This window comes from Barbus barbus (genome assembly GCF_936440315.1).
Source record: "Barbus barbus genome assembly, chromosome: 48".
In the NCBI taxonomy this organism is placed as follows: Eukaryota; Metazoa; Chordata; class Actinopteri; order Cypriniformes; family Cyprinidae; genus Barbus; species Barbus barbus.
This window is the reverse complement of record NC_136726.1, coordinates 23306996-23332385: the sequence shown is the minus strand read 5'-3', so window position 1 is coordinate 23332385 and position 25390 is coordinate 23306996. Positions and strand designations below refer to the sequence as shown.

General features: G+C 37.7%; 3 protein-coding genes across 3 annotated transcripts in view; 2 read left to right on the top strand and 1 right to left on the bottom strand.

Moving 5' to 3' along the window:
- Nucleotides 1–435, top strand: part of irak4 (interleukin-1 receptor-associated kinase 4) — a gene marked incomplete at its 5' end in the record, with an annotated part of 22767 nt that extends 22332 nt beyond the window's left edge. Inside the window, 1 exon segment of the mRNA XM_079412512.1 lies at nucleotides 362–435.
- twf1a (twinfilin actin-binding protein 1a) lies at nucleotides 11–12023 on the bottom strand. The gene is made up of 9 exons (XM_079412072.1): nucleotides 11926–12023; nucleotides 10601–10678; nucleotides 9624–9802; nucleotides 8357–8452; nucleotides 7534–7638; nucleotides 4710–4835; nucleotides 4459–4609; nucleotides 3012–3133; nucleotides 11–1026 (listed from the first exon to the last, which is right to left on the bottom strand). Exons 1-9 carry the CDS (start codon nucleotides 11948–11950, stop codon nucleotides 856–858), a joined length of 1053 nt encoding a protein of 350 aa, XP_079268198.1. The 5' UTR covers nucleotides 11951–12023; the 3' UTR covers nucleotides 11–855.
- Nucleotides 12024–15759: 3736 nt separating this feature from the next.
- Nucleotides 15760–25390, top strand: part of tmem117 (transmembrane protein 117) — a 78573-nt gene continuing 68942 nt past the window's right edge. Inside the window, exons 1-2 of the mRNA XM_079412107.1 lie at nucleotides 15760–15888; nucleotides 17940–18248. Coding sequence (XP_079268233.1) covers nucleotides 15858–15888; nucleotides 17940–18248 — 340 coding nt within the window. The 5' untranslated portion in view covers nucleotides 15760–15857. The remainder of the gene's footprint in view (nucleotides 15889–17939; nucleotides 18249–25390) is intronic.

The window sequence follows — 25390 nt, the reverse complement described above, 5'->3', positions numbered from 1 at the left end:
AAATCTATTTTGTTGAAATTTAGCCACAAATTTCACAAAACGCAGATCCAGAATGCCCTGTGTGAATCTCTCCTGTATTATGTGATAAAGGACAGTCCATTCAATGATTCATATACTTTATTTTTCTCTAAAAAAAAAAAAAAAAAACCTTGTACATACATAGACGAGTATTTGAGACATCTGCACACACACACAGACACACACACACACACACAGGCTACATATGAAACTCAGCGGTTGCCGTCACAGTACGGACGCTAAACAGTGGTTTGCCAAATGACAGTAGATACTCCGTGTGTTCGTTTTGACCTAACAGTAATTCAATCGAATTCACCCATGTATTTCCATCTTCCCTTTTTAGATTGATCATAATAACACGTCCTGATCTGGCTCCATCGTAATGCCTCGGGAGACGGCGGGGAAATACACCTCAGAGACAAAAACATCGGAAAACAAAACAGAACTGCATTTGCATAGAAAAATGAGCATCCCAGCACATGGGAACCAAAACAATCATATCAAAAAATGAGCTTGTTGTAAAAAAATGAGTTTGATCCATCAGAGCCGTGATTGGCATCTCCCTCGTGTTTGGTAAAAAATAGAAAAATAAAACAATATAAGACACAATAAAAGGAATGGCGACGGTTTGCAGAGGTCACGTCTTCAGCAGTAACTACGACCTGTTTTTGGCACGGTTTTAAAATCACTAAAGCCTTGCACAATATCGTTTAATAATTGGTTGGTTCGTTTTGAAAGTACAGCTCATAAACGCACCGCAGCGGTGTTTGTGTCACATTGTGCATAGTCCGGATTCTGTGAGGAATGAATGGCGTGGCCTCGTCTGCTGATGGCGGGTTAATTGTCGGCGTCCTGGCCGTCTCCGGGCCGCCGCGTGATCCTGCGCTCGCCTCTTCGGCCGGCAGGCCCGCGTGGTTTGGCGAAGGCCTGCTTGTGCGCATGCTGCTTGGGATGAACCTCGTCGTAGAGGAACTCGGCCGTCAGCTCGTCGCCGTTATCGATCTCCAACTGCGGGGGAAAACACGCAGAGATTTACAACACAAATACAGTGTTGGGTAAGGTACTCTATAAAAGTCATTAATTCATAGATGCAAACTCTCCTTTCGGTGACAAGTCACTTTTTTTGAGATTAAAATAGGTCACCTATGAGATTTGCTTAGATCAATGAGAAAGTGTTTGTACTTTCTTGGGTTGTTTGTTTCACTATAGTATAGTTTTGTATAGTATTTTCTTTACTTCAAAAGCTAGGCCTATGTCTAAAAAGGGCAATATTTGATGTATTTGAGGTCTGAGATGTGGGAACGGTGAAGAGAGAGAGGGCAAACATTTTAGGTCAGCATTGCCATCTAATCAGCCAATATTGTCTTAAATAGCCTGCATAGTACTTCATCTTTTATAACATGAGATTTTGACCAAATATATTCAATCTTGATTTTTGTCAAATGTTGCAACAAGATGTTAAAATTTTAGATTTTTTTTGGGGGGGGGGGGGGGGTGAAAATTTACCGTTTTGGACACATTTTGCAATATTTTATATAAAATATTTTTAATAATACCCTAAAGTAACTACAAATGAGCATGCAAAGCAAATATCTTTAAAAGAAGCTCAGTGTGGAGCATGCCTCCAATCCGTGCAATGTTCTCACCTTTTTCCCCCTCTCTGTTAATTACTAGTTACTAATTACATTTTCAACAGTGTAATAAGATTAGTGTACAAATTACCCTAGTGAAAAATAAATGTTAAATGTTTACATTAATCTCGCTGAGGTGAAATGACATGAGTTCAGCGCTCTTCTTCATCAGATAAAAACTAGAGTAGAGCGCCATCTGCTGTTAAAATATAAGCTCAGAATCGACTCCAGAGAGAATCGCCATGCATTCGGAAGATCTCGGAATACATCCACGGATCGATTCTGCATTGATTTATCGTCGTAGCCCTAAACTCTCTGGTGTTCTTTTTTTTAGAATTTTTGATTTCATTGGAATGGAACTTGGTAAATGTTTTGGTACTTGCTATGTGGTCTAAAAAATAGTCACACTTGTACAAAATGACCAGAAATGAATTTCCTCAAGTGGAAACGTTTGTTGCTGCAGCCAAACAACATTTTACTGAAAGCTCATGTTTTGCGATATCAACTTCAAATTTGGAAGACAACTTGTTTACATTTATGGCTTTGATTTCATTCAGTTTTAGAGTAAAACATGTTTTGTAAAATATATATTTCATATAAAATTGTTGCATTTTTCATAATAATAAACTTCTATAACGTTTTTGTTGTTGTTGCACTTTTTTCTAACTTTGTTTCTAATCTGCCATGTGTCTTTAAAACAGACCAAACTGTAGCGCTCCAAAGCATTCAAGAGTTATAACAGTGCAGTCAAAAAAGTGGTTAACAAGTAATAAATGGATCTTAAATATAACAAATATAAATTAGTACAGTAAAATCTCCTAAAAATACAAAATATTAAATCAAATAAACATTGAATTAAAATATATAGAATTTATTTCACTGAAATAAAAAGGTCATTTTGACCACCATGGGAGGGTTAAAATGAAAAAAATAAAAATAAGCGTTTGAAAAGTTGTGTAGGTTATGTAAGATGCAGGCTATGAAAGAGAATTAGCAACAAGTCAGAATTACAATTATGAAAAGGAAATAATATTAAATTAGAAACTAAATTAAAATGACAGAAATTTTGAAATTGGAAAGAAAAACAGAAATTAGAACTAAAATGACAGGAAGGTAGAGATTAGAAATAAAGTTGGTAAATTAGAAATTCGAATTAAAATGATAAAATGTAAAAGTTAGAAATAAAATAAATTAACATTTTAAAATAATAAAAATATAGTATTTGTATTCAATTAGTCATTAATAATTAATAATGTATATTTCCAAAGTATGACAGAAATGCTGTAAACCATATTGTTTTTATGATAATGATGTGCTGTATGTGGAGAATATTCCTGTAATCACGAGCCAAACCAAACTGACCTTCTTCTCCACCTCCATGTGCAGTTTGCTCTCCACCATCTCCAGCAGCGGATTCTTACAGCTGGAGTAAAGCATGCGCTCGCGGATCCCACAGCTGTATCCCGGCATGGAGTAAACAAACACTGAAACAACACCAGGCTATTACAGTCTGTGTTCATATTTCAATGTTTGAGTTTGAATATTAGTCTGTTTTCATTTTAATTTTGAATCTTTAGTAATTTTGTTTTGTGGTTTTTGTCTTTTTTATAGTTTAATTATTATTATTTTCAGTTTTAGTGTTAGTTATTTTAGCACATCAAGTTAAACTAAATAAAAATGAGAAATGCTGGCTTGGCATATTATTATAGTTAACTCAAACCATACAAAAACATTTACTTGAAATAAAGTCAACTTTAACAGAAATCAAATATTATTATTTAAATTTCAGCTATTTGACAAAGCAACATTTCTCGGTTTTATTTCGTTCAACTTGATGTACTAAAATAATGAAAACTGAAATAAAAATGACTAATAAAAAAAATTATAATAATTCCTAAAAATTGTACTAAAATTAAAATGAAATATATATATAAAAAAAAAAAATTAAAGGCAACTAACTTAAATAATTATTTTATATATTTTGTGTTTTAATTGCAAGCAAAGAAAATGTTTTTTTAATGGTTTCAGTGTTGTTTCAGTCAACTATAATGTGGATTAGAATCATTTCCTCTCACAGTTGACGTAGTCCAGGTGATCGGTGCAAACTTTGAGGGGAAATGTTCAAAAGCATGAATCTTGGTACACTTGTATAGTTTGGGGTCCTGAAGATTTTCAGAAACGGGGCCATCGGAAAAAACAACAAAAAAACAGCTTGTGGTTGCCATGGCAACCATTTTAATTTCCGCTATAACCAAATGATGATTGTGTGTCATATCTCCTGAACCAGACATGATGACACAGAAAAGATTATGTCTACCGCTATGTTTTGATGCTCAAGGAATACAACAAACTGTTCAGGCGAAGAGTTCATGGTGAAATCAGCAATGTTAGAAGCACATCACAGTATTTACAATAGTCCATATTATGGCTATTCTTTCTTTGATAATTAACTAATAACATACCTCCTACCAGACTCTGCCTGAGCGGTAAGGAAACATACACTTACCTGAGATTATTTTTGTCATATCTCTGAAATATGCGATTGTATTCTTGAAAACAATCTTTCATTGTATAATTGAATAAAATATTAGATAATTATCAAAGAAAGATGTATGTTTGGTTCAGGCGATATGACAAAATACATCATTTGTTTATGGTGGAAAGTAAACTGGTTGCCATGTTCAGGGCTCCAAACTGTACAAGTGTACCAGGTTTCATGCTTTTATGAAAAACTGACCCATTTTCTTCACATATCACCTGGACTAATGCTCCTCCTCCGATGATCAAACACATGAGCACTAGTCTGTACCTGCAGACTCCAGGTAGTCGCCCTCGTGCGAGTGATTGTAGCGGAAGAAGTGATAGCGCGCCGCGTCTTTGGGGATCCGCTTGGGCAGATCCTTCACCTCCGTGGCATCCGTGTTCGACAGCACGATCAGCTCCTTCTCAAAATTGATGCTCTTTGGAAATAAAACAACAGATATCAACCAAAAACTGTTTTGTTTTGCTTCTCTTTGTTGTCGATTGACTGCTGCATTGTGGGCCGTGTGCGTCTCTCACCAGCTGAACGTAGTTGAGTTTTTTGTCCTTGAACTGTTGTAACGCAGCGACAGCTTCTCCGTCCAGAGGGAACGCCACCCCCTGCAGAGTTTGCTTAGTAGTGTTCACATGAATGTCTGTCTGAACCTGCGCACACACAGAGAGACTAATTATGGACATTTATTATCTTTATGCATTTGTCATATATGACCCTGGACCACAAAACCAGTCATAAGGGTCAATTTTGAGGGTGCAAAAAAATCTAAATATTGAGAAAATCTCCTTTAAAGTTGTTTATGAAGTTCTTAGCAATACATATTACTAATCAAAAATAAAGTTTTGATATATTTACAGTAGGAAATGTACAAAATATCTTCATGGAACATGATCTTTACTTAATATCCTGATGATTTTTGGCATAAAAGAAAAATGTATAATTTTGATCCATACAATGTATTGTTAGCTATTGCTACAAATATACCCCAGCGACTTATGACTGCTTTTGTGCTGCAGGGACACATTTATGCTTAAAGCCATGTACAGTGCGTTCAAGATACATTTGATTAGTTCATGGATAATAAACCACAGAAATGCAGTTATAAAATACCATCAGGATGATCAGGCTCATTTAGTGTCTTTCACTTCCCTTCATTGATTTATTTTCAGGTGTCATCGTGTCTCTCTGTTCTCTCTGTCATTAATTCAGCGCTGTCAGATCTTATCTCTGACCTACAGATGGGGCTTTTTAAGGAAAATGAAACTTCTACTTCCTGTTTGCAGCGTACTGCTCTCTGATTGGCTGGTTTTAGGGATGGGGCGGGATGTTTTCACTGTACGTCCTTATATGGTCGTGAATCACATGATCAGCTCACTCACTAACATGTTAAAAATGCATTTTAAAAGACCCTCACAGATATTTCACTACAGTAATTACTACCAAAAATGAGACATTTTATAGTAAATTACATTTGTACAAAAGTTTTTATTACAGCCACACATTTCAACAACAAACTGGATTAGAAACAGAATTATATTATTAAAAAAGGCTGATGTAAAAACTCATGAGTCATTAGAATATTTCGATAAAACGTATTATATAAATATTATTTTATATAAACAAAACCTATTTTCGGTTTTGAATTTCTTGAATAGCAAGAAGAAAAACACTGACTGAAGAAGTTTCACTGATTAATTTACCGTGTTTTCACTGTGTTTAACTGCAGTAAGTGTCTTAAGGGGTGTTGAAGCAGGTCCGAGGCTTTTTAGTCACTGGTACTATATCATTTCTTTGATTAGAAGAACGTTCTCTCTCTCAAATGAAAGCAGTTAATGCAGGTGTTCTGATCTACACAGCCGTATCTTAGTTCCTGTGTGTGTGTGTGTGTGTGTGTGTGTGTGAGTGTGAACGAGTGAGTGTGTGTGTGAGTGTGAGTGTGTGTGTGTGTGTGTGTGTGCGTGTGAGTGTGAACGAGTGAGTGTGTGTGTGTGTGTGTGTGTGTGTGTGCGAGTGAGTGTGAGTGTGAGTGTGTGTGTACAAGTGAGTGTGTGTGGGTGGCACTGCCTAAAGTACAACATCTGTTCTCCAACGTTCACATCCAGCAGAAAGTGCTGAGCGAAATGGATGACAAAACAGTGAGCCTAGTGCGAAAGTGGTTTGGACTTGATACACACAGCACTCGTGATGTTATTTTTCCTCCTCAATGGGAAGGAGGGTTGGGGGTACCGAATGTGACATGGATTTATTCCAGCATGCGGATTTCCCATCTTCTGCACATGCTGAATAATGATGATAAAGACGTTAGGGAGTTGGCTCGATCCTCCCTGTTTTTGGATCTAAGGAGACGTAAGGTGCTGCTGGCCAGGGAGTCAGAGCCCCACTTCCTTGTGTTCGAGCTGGAGTATCAGTGGAGTGGGTGCGGTCTCACACTGAAAGCGTGAGAGTTTCGGAGGATATCATCACTGATCCCTTTACAAATGTCAGAGCAACAGTCACATTCGGTGGTGATAGTAAACCATTAACATCCGCATCAACAAAAACAACACTGGACTGGACTGAAACTTCAGGGAAAACTGGCATGTCTTCCCTCTGCTGATCATTGTTTCACATTCATTTCTGAAGAATACTGCACTCAGTGAGGACATTGTTAATTTCACAGTAAAAGCCACATTACAAGTCCTCCCTACCAGACTTAACCTCTCTATCTGGTTTCCTACAGCTCAGGTTCCTCATTGTTTGCATCACACTACAGAGCAGGTCACTGAAACACTGCCACATATCTTGAATAGCTGTCATGCTTACAAGGGAATGTGCATAACACCACGACAGAAGAGTGGACTTGATAGTGAAAGACATCTCAAATTACTTATTTCCTTTAGTAAGAACATACAAACATTCTTGTGTAAAACCATCTATGTTTCAGTAATAATTCTGAAGTGTTTTCTTCTCTATCTGCCATACACCTGATGTTGTTGTGATTAATGAGGAGTGTAGAGAAGTGTTTGTTTTGGAGGTAGCATGCACATTTGTGTGTGTGTGTGTGTGTGTACGAGTGAGTGTGTGTGTGTACGAGTGAGTGTGTGTGTGTGTACGAGTGAGTGTGTACGTGTGTGTGTGTGTACGAGCGTGTACGTGTGTGTGTGTGTGTGTACGAGTGAGTGTGTGTGTGTACGAGTGAGTGTGTGTGTGTGTACGTGTGTGTGTACGAGCGTGTGTGTGTGTACGAGTGAGTGTGTACATGTGTACGAGTGAGTGTGTACGTGTATACGAGTGAGTGTGTGTGTGTACGAGTGTGTGTGTACGAGTGAGTACAAGTGAGTGTGTGTGTGTGTGTGTGTGTGTGTGTACCTCACTGAGTTTGATCTGTCGTAGTTCCTCCTCAGCAGCCGTCAGGGGTAGAGGAGCCGATTGAGCCATAACATGGTTCTTATATCCGCTGAGAGAAACATCATCCTGACAGACAAACACATGATATATGAGCACAAATGCACACTGTGATGTTCTTAAAACTTTAGGTCACAGATATATGTGTGTGTATAGAGAGAGAGAGAGAGAGAGAGAGAGAGAGAGAGAGAGAGATTTGTTCAAAGCTCTAGGGTCAGTAAGATTTTTTTTATGAAGAAATTAATACTTTTATTCATCAAGGACACATTAATTTGACCAAAAGTTCCAGTAAAGTCATTTATAATGTTACAAAAGATTTATATTTCAAGTAAATGCTGTTCTTTTGAACTTTCTATTCATCTGTGAATCCTGAAAAATAAAATGCATCACAGTTTCCACAAAAATATTGTGCAGCACAACTGTGTTCAACATTGATAATAATCAGAAATGTTTGTTGAGCAGGAGATCAGTATATTATTATGATTTCTGAAGATCATGTGACACTGAAGACTGCAGTAATGATGCTGAAAATACAGCTGCAGATCACAGAAATACATTACAGTTTAACACATATTCACAGAGAAAACTGCTGTTTTACATTAGAATAATATATACAATTTTTCACTATATTGTTCAACAAATAAATGAAGCCTTAATAAGCAGAAGAGCCTTCTCTCAAAAACATTAAACCATGTTATGGACCCCCAAGTTTTGACTGGTAGTTTGAATCTAAATTGCTTCATTTTAAGGAAGTCTTCAGTTGACATCTGCATTGAAGAAAACGAACCTTCACGGTGCCGAACATCTCATCTTTAATGTGTCCGAGGCCGAACTCCTTCTTGAGCGTGGCTCTGGTGGCGGCGTACAGCATTTTGTGCCGCACCTGTCAGAAAGAGCGGCGACAGATCGTGAGTTTCACATGAAAGCAGCTGAAGAGCAAACACAGTCAACAGAGCAGCAGCCGCTCGACACCAAACACACAGACGGCCACTGCTATCAGTCTTAGTCAAATAAGGGAAGTTTCACTTAAAAACCTTCACAATCGTTTGTTGTTTTCCTCATTTGTAAGTTGCTTTGGATAAAAGTGTCTGCTAAATGAATGAAAATTAATGTAAATGTAAAAAGAACAAAATCAGACCAAATCGTGACCAAAAATGTGTGGAAAAGAAACCATTTGTCTTTACACTCGCATTGTCGAATGTCCTAAGAGTGGGATCAGATGTCCTTGAGGTCAAAAAAATATATTTTACTTATTATTATTAATTATAAAATATTGTTATTAATTAAACATATATCAATGTAGGTGTTGTTAATTTTTTTATAATTTAATCATTATTATAAATTATGAATACTAAAATATATTTTCTAAATAACATTTTACATATATTATTTTATAAATATATATTATTTATTAAGATTTATACATTTCTAATACAATTTCAAATAACAAATTATATATTTTTTATTATTTATACATATTTATTTAGTTTGTAATTATTTATCAATAATTGAATAATTATTAGTTTATATTTATAAATCCTAAAATATATTGTATACATATATTATTTATATTATATTTTCTTTTCATAAATATATTTAATTACAAAATATTTAAATTTTCTTATATCATTATTAGTAATATTATTATTTATAAAACTGTTATTAAGCATTTTCATATTTTAGTAATCATGTATTATTATTTTGTTATAAATCATAATATATTTATAAATTACATTTTACACATTATTTTATTATTTAATATTATTTATATATTGTTTAATAAATATAAATACATTTCTTATAGTAATAATAATATATAAAAGTACTAAACATTGTGTAATAACAGAAGTCTAACAGATCAGTTCAGCTGTTTCCAGAAGAACTGAAAGGATCAGTGTGTAAATGGGTCCCAGATCAGTGTTTGTCCCCTCAACACACACACACACACTGTTTAACGATGCTGACGAGCCTGAACACGTATGAGAATGATAAGAATGAGAGGCATCTGAAGAAGCTTTAAGATCTAGACTATGGTCATGACTGGTGTGTCTTACAGGTGAGTGGTCAGGTGACCAGGCGATGAAGATCCACTCGTGTCCCAGGCTGTTGGTGGAGTCCAGGCGGTACAGGATATAACAGGGCAGCTCTTTATCCAGCACAGGAAGCAGAAGAGCATCATAGTCTTCCTCCCAGCTGCGAGCGGCCGCTTTGGTGAGGCCTAGAACCAGCTCCTCTGAAACCACATCCACCACCATCACTCATTCTGACTGGGCTCGTATTCACAAAACATTTCATCTTACCACTAAGAGTTTTCTCTTAAAACCTATTCACAAAGCTGCTGAGACAAACTTGTACTAAGCAACAGAGAGAAGTCTTAAGATCAGAGTAAGGGGGCGGGGTTTACCTCGTTGCTATGGATGATGTCAGCATGCTTAGTAACTGCGCACACAGTGATTGGCTGAAAGTCTCTATCAGAGATTTATTCATAGAAATATTGTGGAGTGTGACATTATGTTGCCACATTCAAATAAAGATTATAAAATGCAGGTTAAGTGTCACTAATTAAACAAGTATATGTTCAGATAATTGTCAGCTTCTCATAAACAATTAGCGGATATGCAAATAAACAGCCTTTTAATTAACTAGAGAATAATCATGACTAATAGTAAGACATGCAAACATAACAGAAAACCAAACTGGACCCAAGAACAGCTGTTATTTCTTGCCCAGCTGCTGAATGAAAACAAGGATATAATCAAAGGAACATTTAAGGTTGGGATAGCCTCCAAAACCAAAAGCGATACCTTTTTTTGCCGGAAACAGCTATTTCAGGATAGTTTGTGATTAGTCTTAGTGACTCAGGAGTCCTCTTCACTTCTCCTAACGTTTCACAGATTTAGGAGCTAGTTTTAGCGCTAAAACGAATCGGGAAATATTTAGGACTGACACGTCCAAGATTTCCTCCTAAATCTGTGAGTTATGAGCTACTTTTATCCTGATGATTGTAAATGATCCTGCGTGGGGTTTCTACCGTTTTCAATCACGATCTTCAGGAGTCTGTACTGTCCGTTCCTGGCGTTACCAAAAACATCCTTCACCTCGTCAGCAGCTAGAAGACAAACGAACAAACTAACGAGTGAACTACAAGACAAGTCACCAGAGACTGATAATCAATCGAATCAGATTCTGATGATATACACACACTATATCACATGTCTTTATCAGCTCTACTGAAGCACATTATGTACAGATCTATTATTATTATTGATGACCGTAGTCAGAAACACAGAAAACAGGAAGTTAATATTTAGTTAGGTTCTAATTGTTATTATCTAGTATGAATATAATATCTAATATATTAATATCTAAAGTAAGGTGTATGTTTTCTGGTGCTCTGACTGGTTACTACTTTATATAAACTGCATTAATAATAATAATAACAACAAGTTAGTAAAGTTTAAGGAATTTTGTGCATTTTTGTCATTTCTAATAATTAAATAAATATAAATTTAAATATATATAGTTAAATAGTTTAATAATAAATATAAATAGTCTGTATTTCAGCTTTAGTTGTAGTTTTTACATCAAGTTAAAGTAAATAAATGATAAATGTTGCTGATTTTAATTTCAGTTAACATTTATTTTAAGTAACAAATATTTTAAATTAAGGTTTTTTTATTTTTCATTTTCATTATAATTTTAAAGTTTTAGTAATTTTTTGTATTTTTTTTAAAATGTCTATATAGTTTTAATTAATTTTTTTTTTAGCACTTCAAATTAAAGTAAATTAAAGAGAAAGTTGTGTGTTTTATTTCGTATTTCAGTTAACATGTATTTTATTTAAAGTTTTAGTTAATTATTATAACCCTGGATGGGATTAGTTTAATAATACAGCTCGACTGTGGGCAAGTTTATCAAAATAATACACATATAATATATAATAATGCACACAATTCATTATTATTATTATTATATCATATGCATTCACACAGTAATATCGTTCTCTACATGTACAGCCAATCATTAAAAATTAATACATTTATATACTTTAAAACTATATATTGCATGTGAGAACATTTATATAGACATAATAAATATGTAAAGAAAAGCTTTTATTTTGGCTCGTTTGACAGCACTAATAAGTTTATTTGCAGGTATTAAGATGACCTGCTGTGGATGTTAGAGTCTGCTGCTGCTGTCTGGATGCATGTGCAGCAAACACTGATCAGAAGATGATTTTAATCATAAATGTCTGTTTTTCTAAACGAATCTCGGCACTGTGTGTGTCTCGCGCTGCTCGCTCATTCCTCTCAAACAGATGCTGGTGTATACATCATAAGAATATGTGGCTCTTACCCTGAATACCCGTCTGATGAGACATTGTTTCACTCGGAGGAAGATGTTTCGAGACTCTCGATCCCGGAAGAAGGAGCGGGTGAGGTCACGTGCCCCTCCCTCCGCACTGCGCATGCGCAGACATCAAACAACCTCACATTCATTGGTACTGTGTGTAAGAATCCAAATCTCATACCTTCATGTATATAGGCTAACTATACATTTTTGTTCTCCTATCTTAATCTTCATATTCTTCATTTGAAATGCATAATGTCTTTATAAAATATCTTCTGTCGCTTTTGTTTTTTAATCAATTAGCAGAAGGTTGAACATTAATATATGCATGCAGTAAAATAATGTGTTCATGTTGCATAATTCATTAAATACATTCCAGCTGTAAAGCAGCCCTACAGAAGAGTTTCAGATCAATTCAGTTCATTAATACCATTTTCTCAATATTAAATGTCTTTTGCAATATAATCATAATAATAATAATATACTTTTTGTACCTTTGTGAGTGCATAGTGTGTATGAATATTGTTTTAATTTCTAATGCATCACAAATTTCCCCTTTGGAGACAATAAAGTATATTTCATTTCATACTTTAAAGAAAATAAAAACAGAAAATATTAAAAGCATTTTAAAAATACAATCTAATTCAAAATATCAGTAATACTAAAACAACAGATGTTTATAATACTAAAATAACAGAATCAGCCCACAACAAAATCAAAAGAATTGCAAAAATATTTATGGTCCTAAAAATAGGCTTTGTTTTCTTTATACACTATAATAAATTAGGGGTCCTTGAGCCGAAGAAAGCCTGTGGCGTCGACAGCATCCTGAACGAGATGCTGAAACACACAGAGCAAAGCTTCAATTTTCGATTCAATCTGGCATGAAGGACTATACCTAACACTTATCGACAGTGGAATAGGGGGAAAATTCTATGATTTGATCAAATCAATGTACACAGCCAGCCATTGTGCGGTTAAAATTGGGAACCAAAGAACCGAATTCTTCCCCCAGGGGCGTGGAGTGAGACAGGGATGCAGTTTAAGCCCCGCCCTCTTCAACATCTACATCAACCAATTGGCCAACACATTAGAACACGCCCCCTTTCAAGGTCTCACTCTACACGACACAGAGATAAAGTGTCTTCTCTACGCAGATGACCTGGTCCTCCTGTCGCCCACTGAAGAGGGGCTTCAGGACAGCCTGAATCTGCTGGAGGATTACTGTCAGACCTGGGCCCTGACGGTCAACCTCCAAAAAACTAGAGTAATGATGTTCCAGAAACGCTCCAGATCTCAGGGACCAACACACACATTCACACTATCACACAGAACCATTGAAACCACAAAAACATACTCTTACCTCAGCCTGAAAATAACTCCAACCGGTAACTTTGCTTTGGCTGTGAATGAACTCAAAGAGAAAGCTCAAAGGGCTTTCTATGCCATAAAAAGATCCATTAAAATCAACAACCCAATCCAAATCTGGCTCAAACTTTTCAAATCTATAATTGAACCAATTGTTTTATATGGCAGTGAAGTGTGGGGTCCTTCTATAAAATTTGACTTCTTAAATTGGGAAAAACACCCGATCGAAACTCTACATTTAAATTTCTGTAAAAGAATACTCAAAGTCCAAAGAAATACTCCAAACAACGGATGCAGAGCAGAATTAGGCCAATACCCTCTGCTTCTAAACATTCAAAAAAGAGCCCTGAAATTCTGGAAACACCTAAAAACAAGTGACCCCAACACATACCATTACAAAGCCCTAAAACACCAAGAGCTGAGCGTAAGTAAGAGTCCCCTCCTTCAGCTGGTGCTGAGACTGACTGAGCTCACACACACAGAGATCAGCCAGCCTCAGGACACACACACACTCACACACACAGAGATCAGCCAGCCTCAGGACACACACACACACTCACACACACAGAGATCAGCCAGCCTCAGGACACACACACACAGAGATCAGCCAGCCTCAGCACACACACACTCACACACACAGAGATCAGCCAGCCTCAGGACACACACACACTCACACACACAGAGATCAGCCAGCCTCAGGACACACACACACACTCACACACACAGAGATCAGCCAGCCTCAGGACACACACACACACTCACACACACAGAGATCAGCCAGCCTCAGGACACACACACACTCACACACACAGAGATCAGCCAGCCTCAGGACACACACACACAGAGATCAGCCAGCCTCAGCACACACACACTCACACACACAGAGATCAGCCAGCCTCAGGACACACACACACTCACACACACAGAGATCAGCCAGCCTCAGGACACACACACACTCACACACACAGAGATCAGCCAGCCTCAGGACACACACACACACTCACACACACAGAGATCAGCCAGCCTCAGGACACACACACACAGAGATCAGCCAGCCTCAGCACACACACACTCACACACACAGAGATCAGCCAGCCCCAGGACACACACGCACAGAGATCAGCCAGCCTCAGGACACACACACACTCACACACACAGAGATCAGCCAGCCTCAGGACACACACACACTCACACACACAGAGATCAGCCAGCCTCAGGACACACACACACACAGAGATCAGCCAGCCTCAGCACACACACACTCACACACACAGAGATCAGCCAGCCTCAGCACACACACACTCACACACACAGAGATCAGCCAGCCTCAGCACACACACACTCACACACACAGAGATCAGCCAGCCTCAGGACACACACACACTCACACACACACACAGAGATCAGCCAGCCTCAGGACACACACACACTCACACACACAGAGATCAGCCAGCCTCAGGAGACACACACACACTCACACACATTATAAACACAGAAAAAGACAAGTACATCACCCATTGGACAAACAGCATTAAAAACCAGCACAAACTGGAATGTTATTGGGCCCTAAATGGAGAATCCACTGTTGCGATCTACCTGAGCGCCGTGAGTGATGTGAGACTCAGGAAAACACTGACGATGTACAGACTCAGTGAACACAGTCTGGCCGTAGAGACGGGCCGCAGACAGACCTGGCTCTCTCGTGAGGACAGACTCTGCTCGCACTGCATCCTGGGAGTGACGGAGACGGAGCTGCACTTCCTCACAGAATGCACAAAATATAAAGATATCAGAGACCACTACTACCACAAAATTAATACAATATTCCCCCAATTTAGCACCTGTAATCCAACTCAAAAACTCGGTTTCATTCTTGGTGAAGAAGCCAAATGTTGTAATATAGCTGCAAGATTTGTAGCATCTTGTCATCTCCTGAGAGACAGCCAGAGAGAAACAAACAGCCAATAAACACACACTCACTCACAGCACAAACACACACTCACACACACACACACACACACACACACACACACACACACACACACACACACACACAGCACAAACACACACACACTCACACACACACACACACACACACACACACACACTCACTCACAGCACAAACACACACACATTACAGCTACACACATCTATATCATCTATACAGTGTTCAGTTTTCTAAGTTCAGTACATGATGACTGTAGTATAATCTTTTATTTATTATTATAATTCTTTATTTATTTTATTAATATTATTTTATTAACACTATTAGCATTTTTTGTTGTTGTTGCTATATCTAGCCATGTGTTTATATAATAATGCCTTTATTTAGTTTCATTATTACTATTATTTTCTCTAGGCTTTACTAAATGTTCAGAAATTCTAAATCATTTTCTATGTTGTTTTAATGCTTTGGTAATACAAAATGTATGTTTTTGTCATGCCAATAAAGCTTTCTGAATTGAATTGAGAGAGAGAGAGAGAGAGAGAGAGAGAGAGAGGTCTGTCTGTGTTTTGTTTCTGAGCGACGCGCCGCGGTTCATCGCTGAAGGAGGAGCGCAAACGCGGCGATGGCCTCGGAATCTTTCCACGACTGTCTGCGTAAGAGACTCATATCTGTGTCTGTCTGTCTGTGTCTCTGTGTCTGTGTCTCTCTGTGTGTGTGTGTGTGTCTGTGTCTCTGTGTGTGTCTGTGTCTCTCTCTGTGTCTCTGTGTGTGTCTGTGTCTCTCTCTCTCTGTGTCTGTCTGTGTGTCTGTGTCTCTGTGTGTGTGTGTGTGTGTGTGTGTGTGTGTGTGTGTGTGTAACATGCGTGCGTCGTGCAGTGAAATCATCTGCTTATTTTTTGCTGAGATTGATTGTTTTGACATGTGATCATTAAAGGGAAGGGTTCCAGTGTTGCACTGAAAGCCATGAATGTAAACAAGATGATAGATAGATAGATAGATAGATAGATAGATAGATAGACAGACAGACAGACAGACAGACAGACACACACACACACACAGGTTAAATGGGTCCAGCAGCACATGGTTTCTGAGCAGTGGGTTATTCCAGAACACTTGCGTCATCACACATGCTCATGTCAGATATTTTGGGCCGTTGCTGTGAACATTAGTGTGTGTGTGTGTGTGTGTGTGTGTGTGTGACATGTCTTTACCAGATCTAGTCCAGATTTAATGAACTCCTGGTTTCTATCATTCCAGACTATTTTATCTGAATCAGATGAAACTGAGAACAGGTGCAGGTCATTTTTCACAACACAATCAAAAGAAAGAACTGCAGAAATGTTTATGCTCCTAAAAATAAACTGTAGAAAAAAAACAGGAAAGGTACTGATGATTTTATGGATATTTCCTTCAAGCAATGCAAAATAAGTCAGATAAACACTTGAAATCAATTCCTTTTTAAAAATCAATTCCATATTAACACAATACATTGGGCTCTGAGCTTTCTTAGTGTGTAGACTTTGTTTTTTTATTTTTTATTAAACTATATAATTAAATTTATTTAAATAATTAATTATGAGGCGAAATGTGACCTAAATATTTTTAATAAGAAATATCAGGTTGTAATTTTATCATTTCTATTTTCACTTTCATTTTAGTTAAGTAATTTTTTTGTGTGTGTTTATTTTGTATTAGTTTTAAATGTCTACTTTTTATTAATTTATTGTTATTTTGAAATAAATGAAAAAGAGAAATATTGCTTTGACAAATAGACAAAATAAAATATATATTTTTTTATATTATAATATACTTTTTTTCTTCTTCTTTTTTTTATTTTTATCATTTGGATGCCTGCTTCTGGCACTAAATAAAATAAAAAAAGTTAATTGCGACTTTTTATCTGACAACTTTTCTCAGAATTGTGAACTATAAACTTGCAATTGTCGGGACAAATAGTCAGAATTGTGAGATAAACAGTAGCAATTACCTTTTTATTTATTTTAGGTGGAAACTGGTGTCCATAATTCTGCTTATTTTTTATTATTATTTTTTTTTTTTAATGTTATGGTTTCAGTTTTAGTTAACCTTAATAATTATGCTGTCTAAATTCTTAGTTCGGATCCCTGAACTTCCTTCTGTGGAGCACAAAATAAGACGATTCACCAAATGTTCATGCTGCTCATTAACATACACTGAAAACCAACAGTGAGCAGGAAAAATACACTTTAAAAAGTACCATAAAGTGTCTCTTTTGTGTTCCACTGCAAACCTACGGGTTTGGAGGAACATGAGTTTGAGTGGCTAATGATTCATCGAGCTGTGAAAGGCTTAAGCGTCTCTGTGCTATAAGTATCAATATAAGTATATAAGTATCACTTTTTATTTTATTTTATTTTTCCTCTTTCCTACAACTTGTTTCACTTCTGTTTCAGTTTTTATAACCATTTCTTACTGTGTGTAATTAAGTTGTTGTTTTAATATTTTGAATTGTTTTTAGTTTATTTTTTTCATTTATATATTTATTATTGAAATGTTGTTGTATGCATTTGTCAATTTTATGTAATTTCTTTATTTTCTTAAATGTGTGTATATAGTATTTAAAGAGTTTTAACTTTTAGTTTTAGTTACTTTTTCTTATTTGTAAGTCGCTTTTGATAAATGACTAAAAGTAAAGTAAATTAAAGTAAAAAGTGCTGTGTTTCAGGCGGGCGGTGTCTGGGCGTCCTCAGACGGATGGAGATCAACGCCCGCTTCCGCTATTACTTCCAGCACCCCTGGTCTCGTCTGGTGGTGGCCTACCTGGTCACCTTCTTCAACTTCCTGGTCTTCGCCGAGGACCCGGTGTCTCACAGCCAGACACAAGCGCACATGATCGTGGTGGGAAACTGCTTCTCGTTCGTGGTCAATAAATATCCCGGAGGAGGATGGAACGTCCTCAAGGTCCTGATGTGGATCCTCGCCATCATCACGGGCCTCATCGCCGGCAAGTTCCTGTTCCATCGACGCTTGTTCGGTACGTCTGGGATTTTATTTTGACTATTTATTTATTCTTCTCGTTCTCGTGTATTCCTCTCAGATGAAAGGCAGACTGGGCCTAAAAAGTGGCCCTGGACTTTCTGGCACAGAGCGGCCCACCACACCGTAAACCCACCGGCTCATTATACGCAGAGCAATTTTTAACACCATTTACTAACATCAAAATATAACACAATACAGAAGTAAAAATCATTAACATTTAATGAATGACTGGCACACTGTGCCCTTCTATTGGTCTTCAGAAATCATAATAATATACTGATTTGCTGCTAAAAAAACCATTTCTGATTATTATCAATGCTGAACACAGTTGTGCTGCACAATATATTTGTGGAAAATGTGATACATTACCATTGATTCTAGAGTAAGAATAATATATATACATATAAATTAATACTTTTATTTGACAAACTTGCATTAAATTGATTTAAATGACAGTAAAGAAATTTATACTTACTACAAATTATTTATGTTTCAAATAAATTCTGTTCTTTAAGTGTGTATTCTTCAAATAATCCTGGAAAAGTATCACAGTTTCCACAAAAATATAATAACTGATAATAATTAAGCTGTAAATCAGTATATTATAATGATTTCTGAAGATCATGTGACACTGAAGACTGGAGTAATGATGCTGGAAATACAGCTGCAGATCACAGAAATACATTATATTTTAAAATATATTTTATGGACAACCACTATTTTAAATGTAATATTTCATAATATTATTATTTTACTGTATTTTTGATCAAATAAATTCATAATTCTTACAATAAATAAATAAAAATCTTAATTATTTAACACATTTGACCGCCAGTGTAGCATATATATAAAATACTGCATATATACAGTATATATATATATATATATATATATATAAGACTTAATTTTAGGGTCTCTTAACTAGTTGCTAATTAGCATGCATATTAATGGAATATTAGCCATTTATTAGTAGTAATTAAGCACATATTAATGCCTTATTCTACATCCCTAATCCTACACAATACCTAAATTTAACAACTACCTTACTAACTATTAATAAGCAGAAAATTAGGAGTTTATTGAGGGAAAAGTCGTAGTTAATAGTTAATAAGTGTTCCTTGTTCTAAAGTGTTACCATATATATATATATATATATATATATATATATATATTAATCTTAGTCTAGACTCAATGGCAATGTATCACATTTTCCACCAAAATATTGAGCAGCACAACTGTGTTCAACATTGATAATAATCAGAAATGTTTGTTGAGCAGTAAATCAGTGTATTATTTTGATTTCTGAAGATCATGTGACACTGAAGACTGCAGTAATGATGATGGAAATACAGCTGCAGATCACAGAAATACATTACAGTTTAACACATATTCACATAGAAAACACTTATTTTAACACTTATTTTTGATCATTCAAATGCAGCCTTTCTGAGCAGAAGAGACTTTCAGAAACATTAAATTCTTACTCACCCCAGACGTTTGAACTCTAGTTTATGTGTATTTACGTTTATGTATATATTAAATATGAATAAACATATTGAGACATCAGTGATTAGATAAAGATGTATTTTGGAGAAAAGAATCAGTAGATGAGAAAAAGACGAGGTTCTCATGAAGAGTTAATGGAGTGTGTAGTTCACATGCAGTGTTTTAATTCCTGGCAGGTTTTTGCAGAGTCGTCACGTGTCGCTCGCTGTCATAAATACTGCAGGTGCATCAGACGATTCTGTGCTCATGGAGTTTATGAACAAAGATCGAGCGACACGTGATCATTATGTAAGAGCGCAGCGGAAGACATCAAACTTTCATTTGATGTGACAGGACCGAGGCACGTGCTGCTTTATTATTAATTATGCTGTAGTCTCAGAAACATGCTCAGAAATGGCAAGATCGTTCTCAGAACCCACTCGGATCGGATTGGCGAACACAACTGCTGTAGATTCAGATTTATTGATTAACTTTATTCCACACACAATTAAAGGCCTGTTTACATTAAAGGCTATAACTGTAACTCTAACTTTTTAATAATCATTCTAATTCTGTAAGAATAGGGAAGTCCGCACTGCAATTATAATCATAACGACACAGAGGTGCATTACCAAACTATTTTTAATTTAAAGCCAATCTGAATCCATCCAACTTTGAAGAGCTGGAGCATTTTTAAAAATAAAGATGACAAAACTGCAGCGCAAGATTAAAATATTGTATTTTGGTATGGATGCTAATATAGTTATCATTATAACCTAATACAGTATCTCACAGAAGTGAGTACACCCCTCACATGTTTGTAAATATGTTATTATATGTTTTCATGCGACAACACTGAAGAAATTACACTTTGCTACAATGTAAAGTAGTGAGTGTACAGCTTGTATAACAGTGTAAATTTGCTGTCCCCTCAAAATAACTCAACACACAGCCATTTATGTCTAAACCGCTGGCAACAAAAGTGAGTACACCCCTAAGTGAAAATGTCCAAATTGGTCCCAAAGTGGATAAACCCATATTTAATAAACCCATTTGCCCCTGGGTTTATAAGCCCTGAGTTTTCCCCATTTCATTTGCCAGTTATTGTCTATGTTACACGTTTGAGTGGATTATTCCAGTGTTTACCCTGTCTGTTTCCAAGTGGATTTCTATTAAAGACTGTTATATTGGATTTCCTGCTCTCAGTGAGTTTCATCTACCAGAGACCGTGACAATATAGTTATTGTTATAGTTATCGTTATTGGTGTGAACGCTAATATAGTTATCGTTATTGGTGTGAACGCTAATATAGTTATCGTTATTGGTGTGAACGCTAATATAGTTATCGTTATTGGTGTGAACGCTAATATAGTTATAATTTTTGGTGCAAACGCTAATATACTTATTGTTATGATTATTTTTATTGGTTTGAACACTAATATCGCTTTTGATATTAGTGTGAACGCTAATATAGTAGTTATCGTCTTTGATGTAAACGCTAATATAGTTATCGTTTTTGGTGTGAACACCAATAACTATAACAATGACTATATTAGTTTAAACGCTAATTTCATTATTGTTATTGGTGTGAGCGCTCATATACATATTTTTGTTATTGGTGTGAATGTTAATAAAGTTATATAATTTTTTGTGTAAATGCTAATAAATGGTATCAATATAGTTTTTGATATTAGTGTGAACGCTAATATAGTACTTATCATTTTTGGTCTGAACGCTAATATAGTTATCATTTTTGTGTGAACGCTTACAGTTACCATTTTGGTGTGAACACTAATAATACAGTTATCAATTTTGGTGTGAACGCAAAAATAGTTATAATTTTTTATGTGAACGCTCATATACTGTAGTTATCGTTATTGGTGTGAACGCTAATATAGTTATCGTTATTGGTGTGAACGCTAATATAGTTAGCGTTATTGGTGTGAACGCTAATATAGTTATCATTTTTGGTGTGAACACTAATATAGTTATCGTTATCGGTGTGAACGCTAATATAGTTATCATTTTTGGTGTGAACACTAATATAGTTATCGTTATCGGTGTGAACGCTAATATAGTTATCATTTTTGGTGTGAACGCTAATATAGTTATAATTTTTGGTGTAAACGCTAATATACTTATTGTTATGATTATTTTTATTGGTTTGAACACTAATATAGTTTTTGATATTAGTGTGAACGCTAATATAGTAGTTATCGTCTTTGATGTAAACGCTAATATAGTTATCGTTTTTGGTGTGAACACCAATAACTATAACAATGACTATATTAGTTTAAACGCTAATTTCATTATTGTTATTGGTGTGAGCGCTCATATACATATTTTTGTTATTGGTGTGAATGTTAATAAAGTTATATAATTTTTTGTGTAAATGCTAATAAATGGTATCAATATAGTTTTTGATATTAGTGTGAACGCTAATATAGTAGTTATCATTTTTGGTCTGAACGCTAATATAGTTATCATTTTTGTGTGAACGCTTACAGTTACCATTTTGGTGTGAACACTAATAATACAGTTATCAATTTTGGTGTGAACGCAAAAATAGTTATAATTTTTTATGTGAACGCTCATATACTGTAGTTATCGTTATTGGTGTGAACGCTAATATAGTTATCGTTATTGCTGTGAACGCTCATATAGTTATCATTTTTGGTGTGAACACTAATATAGTTATCATTCTTGGTGTGAACGCTAATATAGTTATCATTTTTGGTGTGAACACTAATATAGTTATCGTTATTGGTGTGAACGCTAATATAGTTATCGTTATTGGTGTGAACGCTAATATAGTTATCGTTATTGGTGTGAACGCTCATATAGTTATCGTCATTGGTGTGAACGCTAACATAGTTATCATTTTTGGTGTGAACGCTAATATAGTTATCGTTATTGGTGTGAACGCTCATATAGTTATAATTTTTGGTGTGAACGCTAATATAGTTATCGCTATTGGTGTGAATGTTGAAGTTATCATTTTGGTGTGAACACTAATAATAGTTATCAATTTTGGTGTGAATGCAAAAATAGTTATAATTTTCTATGTGAATGCTAATATAGTTATCGCTATTGGTGAACGTTAATATAGTTATAATTTTTGGTGTGAATGCTAATATAGTTATCGTTATTGGTGTGAATGTTAATATAGTTATCGTTATTGGTGTGAACGCTAATATAGTTATCGTTATTGGTATGAACGCTAATATAGTTATCGTTATTGGTATGAACGCTAATATAGTTATCGTTATTGGTATGAACGCTAATATAGTTATCGTTATTGGTATGAACGCTAATATAGTTATCGTTATTGGTATGAATGGGTATGAATGTTAATATAGTTATCGTTATTGGTATGAATGTTAATATAGTTATCGTTATTGGTATGAATGTTAATATAGTTATCGTTATTGGTATGAACGTTAATATAGTTATCGTTATTGGTATGAACGCTAATATAGTTATCGTTATTGGTATGAACGCTAATATAGTTATCGTTATTGGTATGAACGCTAATATAGTTATCGTTATTTGTATGAACACTAATATAGTTATCGTTATTGGTATGAATGTTAATATAGTTCCCTATCTGTCGGTCACTACGAGTTATGTCGTGACGACATTAGGGGATTTACTTGAGAGCCCCGACTGCCTCTGATAAGAGAAAACGCCAATGAAATTTGGCTAGTGGATTTTGCATACCTGAGCCACTCCCCGTGCATACGGGTATAAAAGGGCGACAGGTGCATCCACTCATCAGATTTTTGCTTCGGAGCCGAGTGGATGAGAAATCTTCAAAACAGATCAGATCTCCACAAAGCCGTCTGCCTCGAAGTTTGTTCCTGGGTGGCGTTACGGTGCAGACAGCGGTGTCCCTGCAGCAGCGATTAGGCACTTCACCTGAAAGAGCAAATTTCTAAAACACTGGGCGGTTCGCGTCTTTTTAAAGATGCCGTTCCGTCCGTGTTCTCTTGGTTGCGGTCGCTTCCTGTCCTCGGATGACGGTCACGAGCGTTGTCTTCAGTGTCTGGGCATCCAGCACGCTGAAGATGCGTTTGTGGATGAGTCATGCGCCTGTTGTGGGCGTATGAACATGGCAACGCTGCGTTCTCGCCTTTCCTTTCTGAAAGGATTGGCACCCTCTGCCGCCACCCGTCCCGGTCTCTCTGGCTCGAGCAGAGGACCGCCGGCTGGCGCTCTGGGAGATCTGAGGGTGACAGTAAGAGCTTCTCTGCCGGGCACGCCCCCACGGACCTCTTACTCCTCCCGCAGCGCTTGTTCCGTCCGGTTCCCGAGTGATTTCGCTGGTTCGCCTCACGGGGCCGCCAGCATTTCATTCGGTGCGCCGCCCGAGGATCAGATGTCGATCGCGGCATCGGGGGATGGGCTTCGTCCTCTGAGGATGAACGATCGGCGGGGCTGCCCCCCTCGGGTGTTGTCGCCACTGCCGATCCGGACCCAGAGCTGACGGCCATGCTTGCCCGGGCAGCCGTGAGTATCGGGCTGGAGGTCAACAGACCGCCCAGTCCCGAGCCCTCGCGGCTGGATGATTGGTTCATCGGCGCAAAAACGCGACCAGCGGCCGCACTTTGCCCCGGTGCCTTTCTTCCCGGAGGTGCATGAGGAGCTGACGAAGTCGTGGACGGCCCCTTTCTCGGCCAGAAGCCGCTCGTCTCCCTCCTCCGTCCTCACTACCCTCGATGGCGGGGCGGCCAGGGGGTACGTGGATATTCCCCAGGTGGAGAGAGCGGTTGCGGTGCACCTGTGCCCGCAAAATGCCGCCACCTGGAGGAATCGTCCGCGTCTCCCGTCCAAAGCCTGTAAGCTGACGGCCGCACTCGCCGCCAAGGCCTACAGCGCTGCGGGCCAGGCCGCCTCTGCCCTGCATGCCATGGCCATCCTGCAAGTTCACCAGGCCAAGGCACTAAAACAAATGCACGAGGGTAGTCCCGACCCGGGGTTGATGCAGGAGCTGCGCACGGCGACTGACTTCGCTCTCCGGGCGACGAAAGTCACGGCGCGGTCCCTCGGGTAGGCGATGTCCACGTTAGTGGTCCAAGAGCGCCATCTCTGGCTCAATCTGGCCGAGATGAAGGACGTCGACAAAGTACGCTTTCTCGACGCCTCCATCTCCCAGACGGGGCTATTTGGCGACACTGTCGAGGGTTTTGCCCAGCAATTCTCGGCAGTACAAAAGCAGACGGAGGCAATTCAGCACATCCTCCCTAAACGGCGGGATGCTCCAGCTGCCACCGCTGGCCCAAGGGCCAGGCCCCAGTCTGCTGGTCGCCGTGGGCGCCCTCCTGCGTCCTCCAGAGCTGCTCCGCCCCGTGCTGAGTCGTCACCTAGGCCGGTGCGTCGAGCCTCTCGCAGGAGTGCGGCGCCCCCTGCGCCTCAGCCGGCCGCCAAGTCCTCCAGGAAGACGACAAAGCGGCCCTGACGCGCACAACCCGGAGATGGAGGAATTTGCTCTTTCCCAGGAGACGACGAGGCTAGCGTCACTCCTTCCCCCGGAGGAGGGCCGGGTGGAGAATCCTGTGGTTTCTGTTCCGCCACTGGCTCAAGGGCCAGTGGTACCCACATTGTCAAAGAAAGAGCAATTTCCCTTTCCTCCGGGTTCCCAGGTCTGCGGGC

Excerpts from the sequence above, each read along its gene's own strand:
- twf1a (XM_079412072.1), bottom strand. The coding sequence starts at position 11,950 with ATGTCTCATCAGACGGGTATTCAGG. Across the intron at positions 10,679-11,925 it reads TCATCAGACGGGTATTCAGG|CTGCTGACGAGGTGAAGGAT; the intron begins GTAAGAGCCACA and ends TTTGTCTTCTAG. Across the intron at positions 9,803-10,600 it reads GAAGATCGTGATTGAAAACG|AGGAGCTGGTTCTAGGCCTC; the intron begins GTAGAAACCCCA and ends ATGTGGTTTCAG.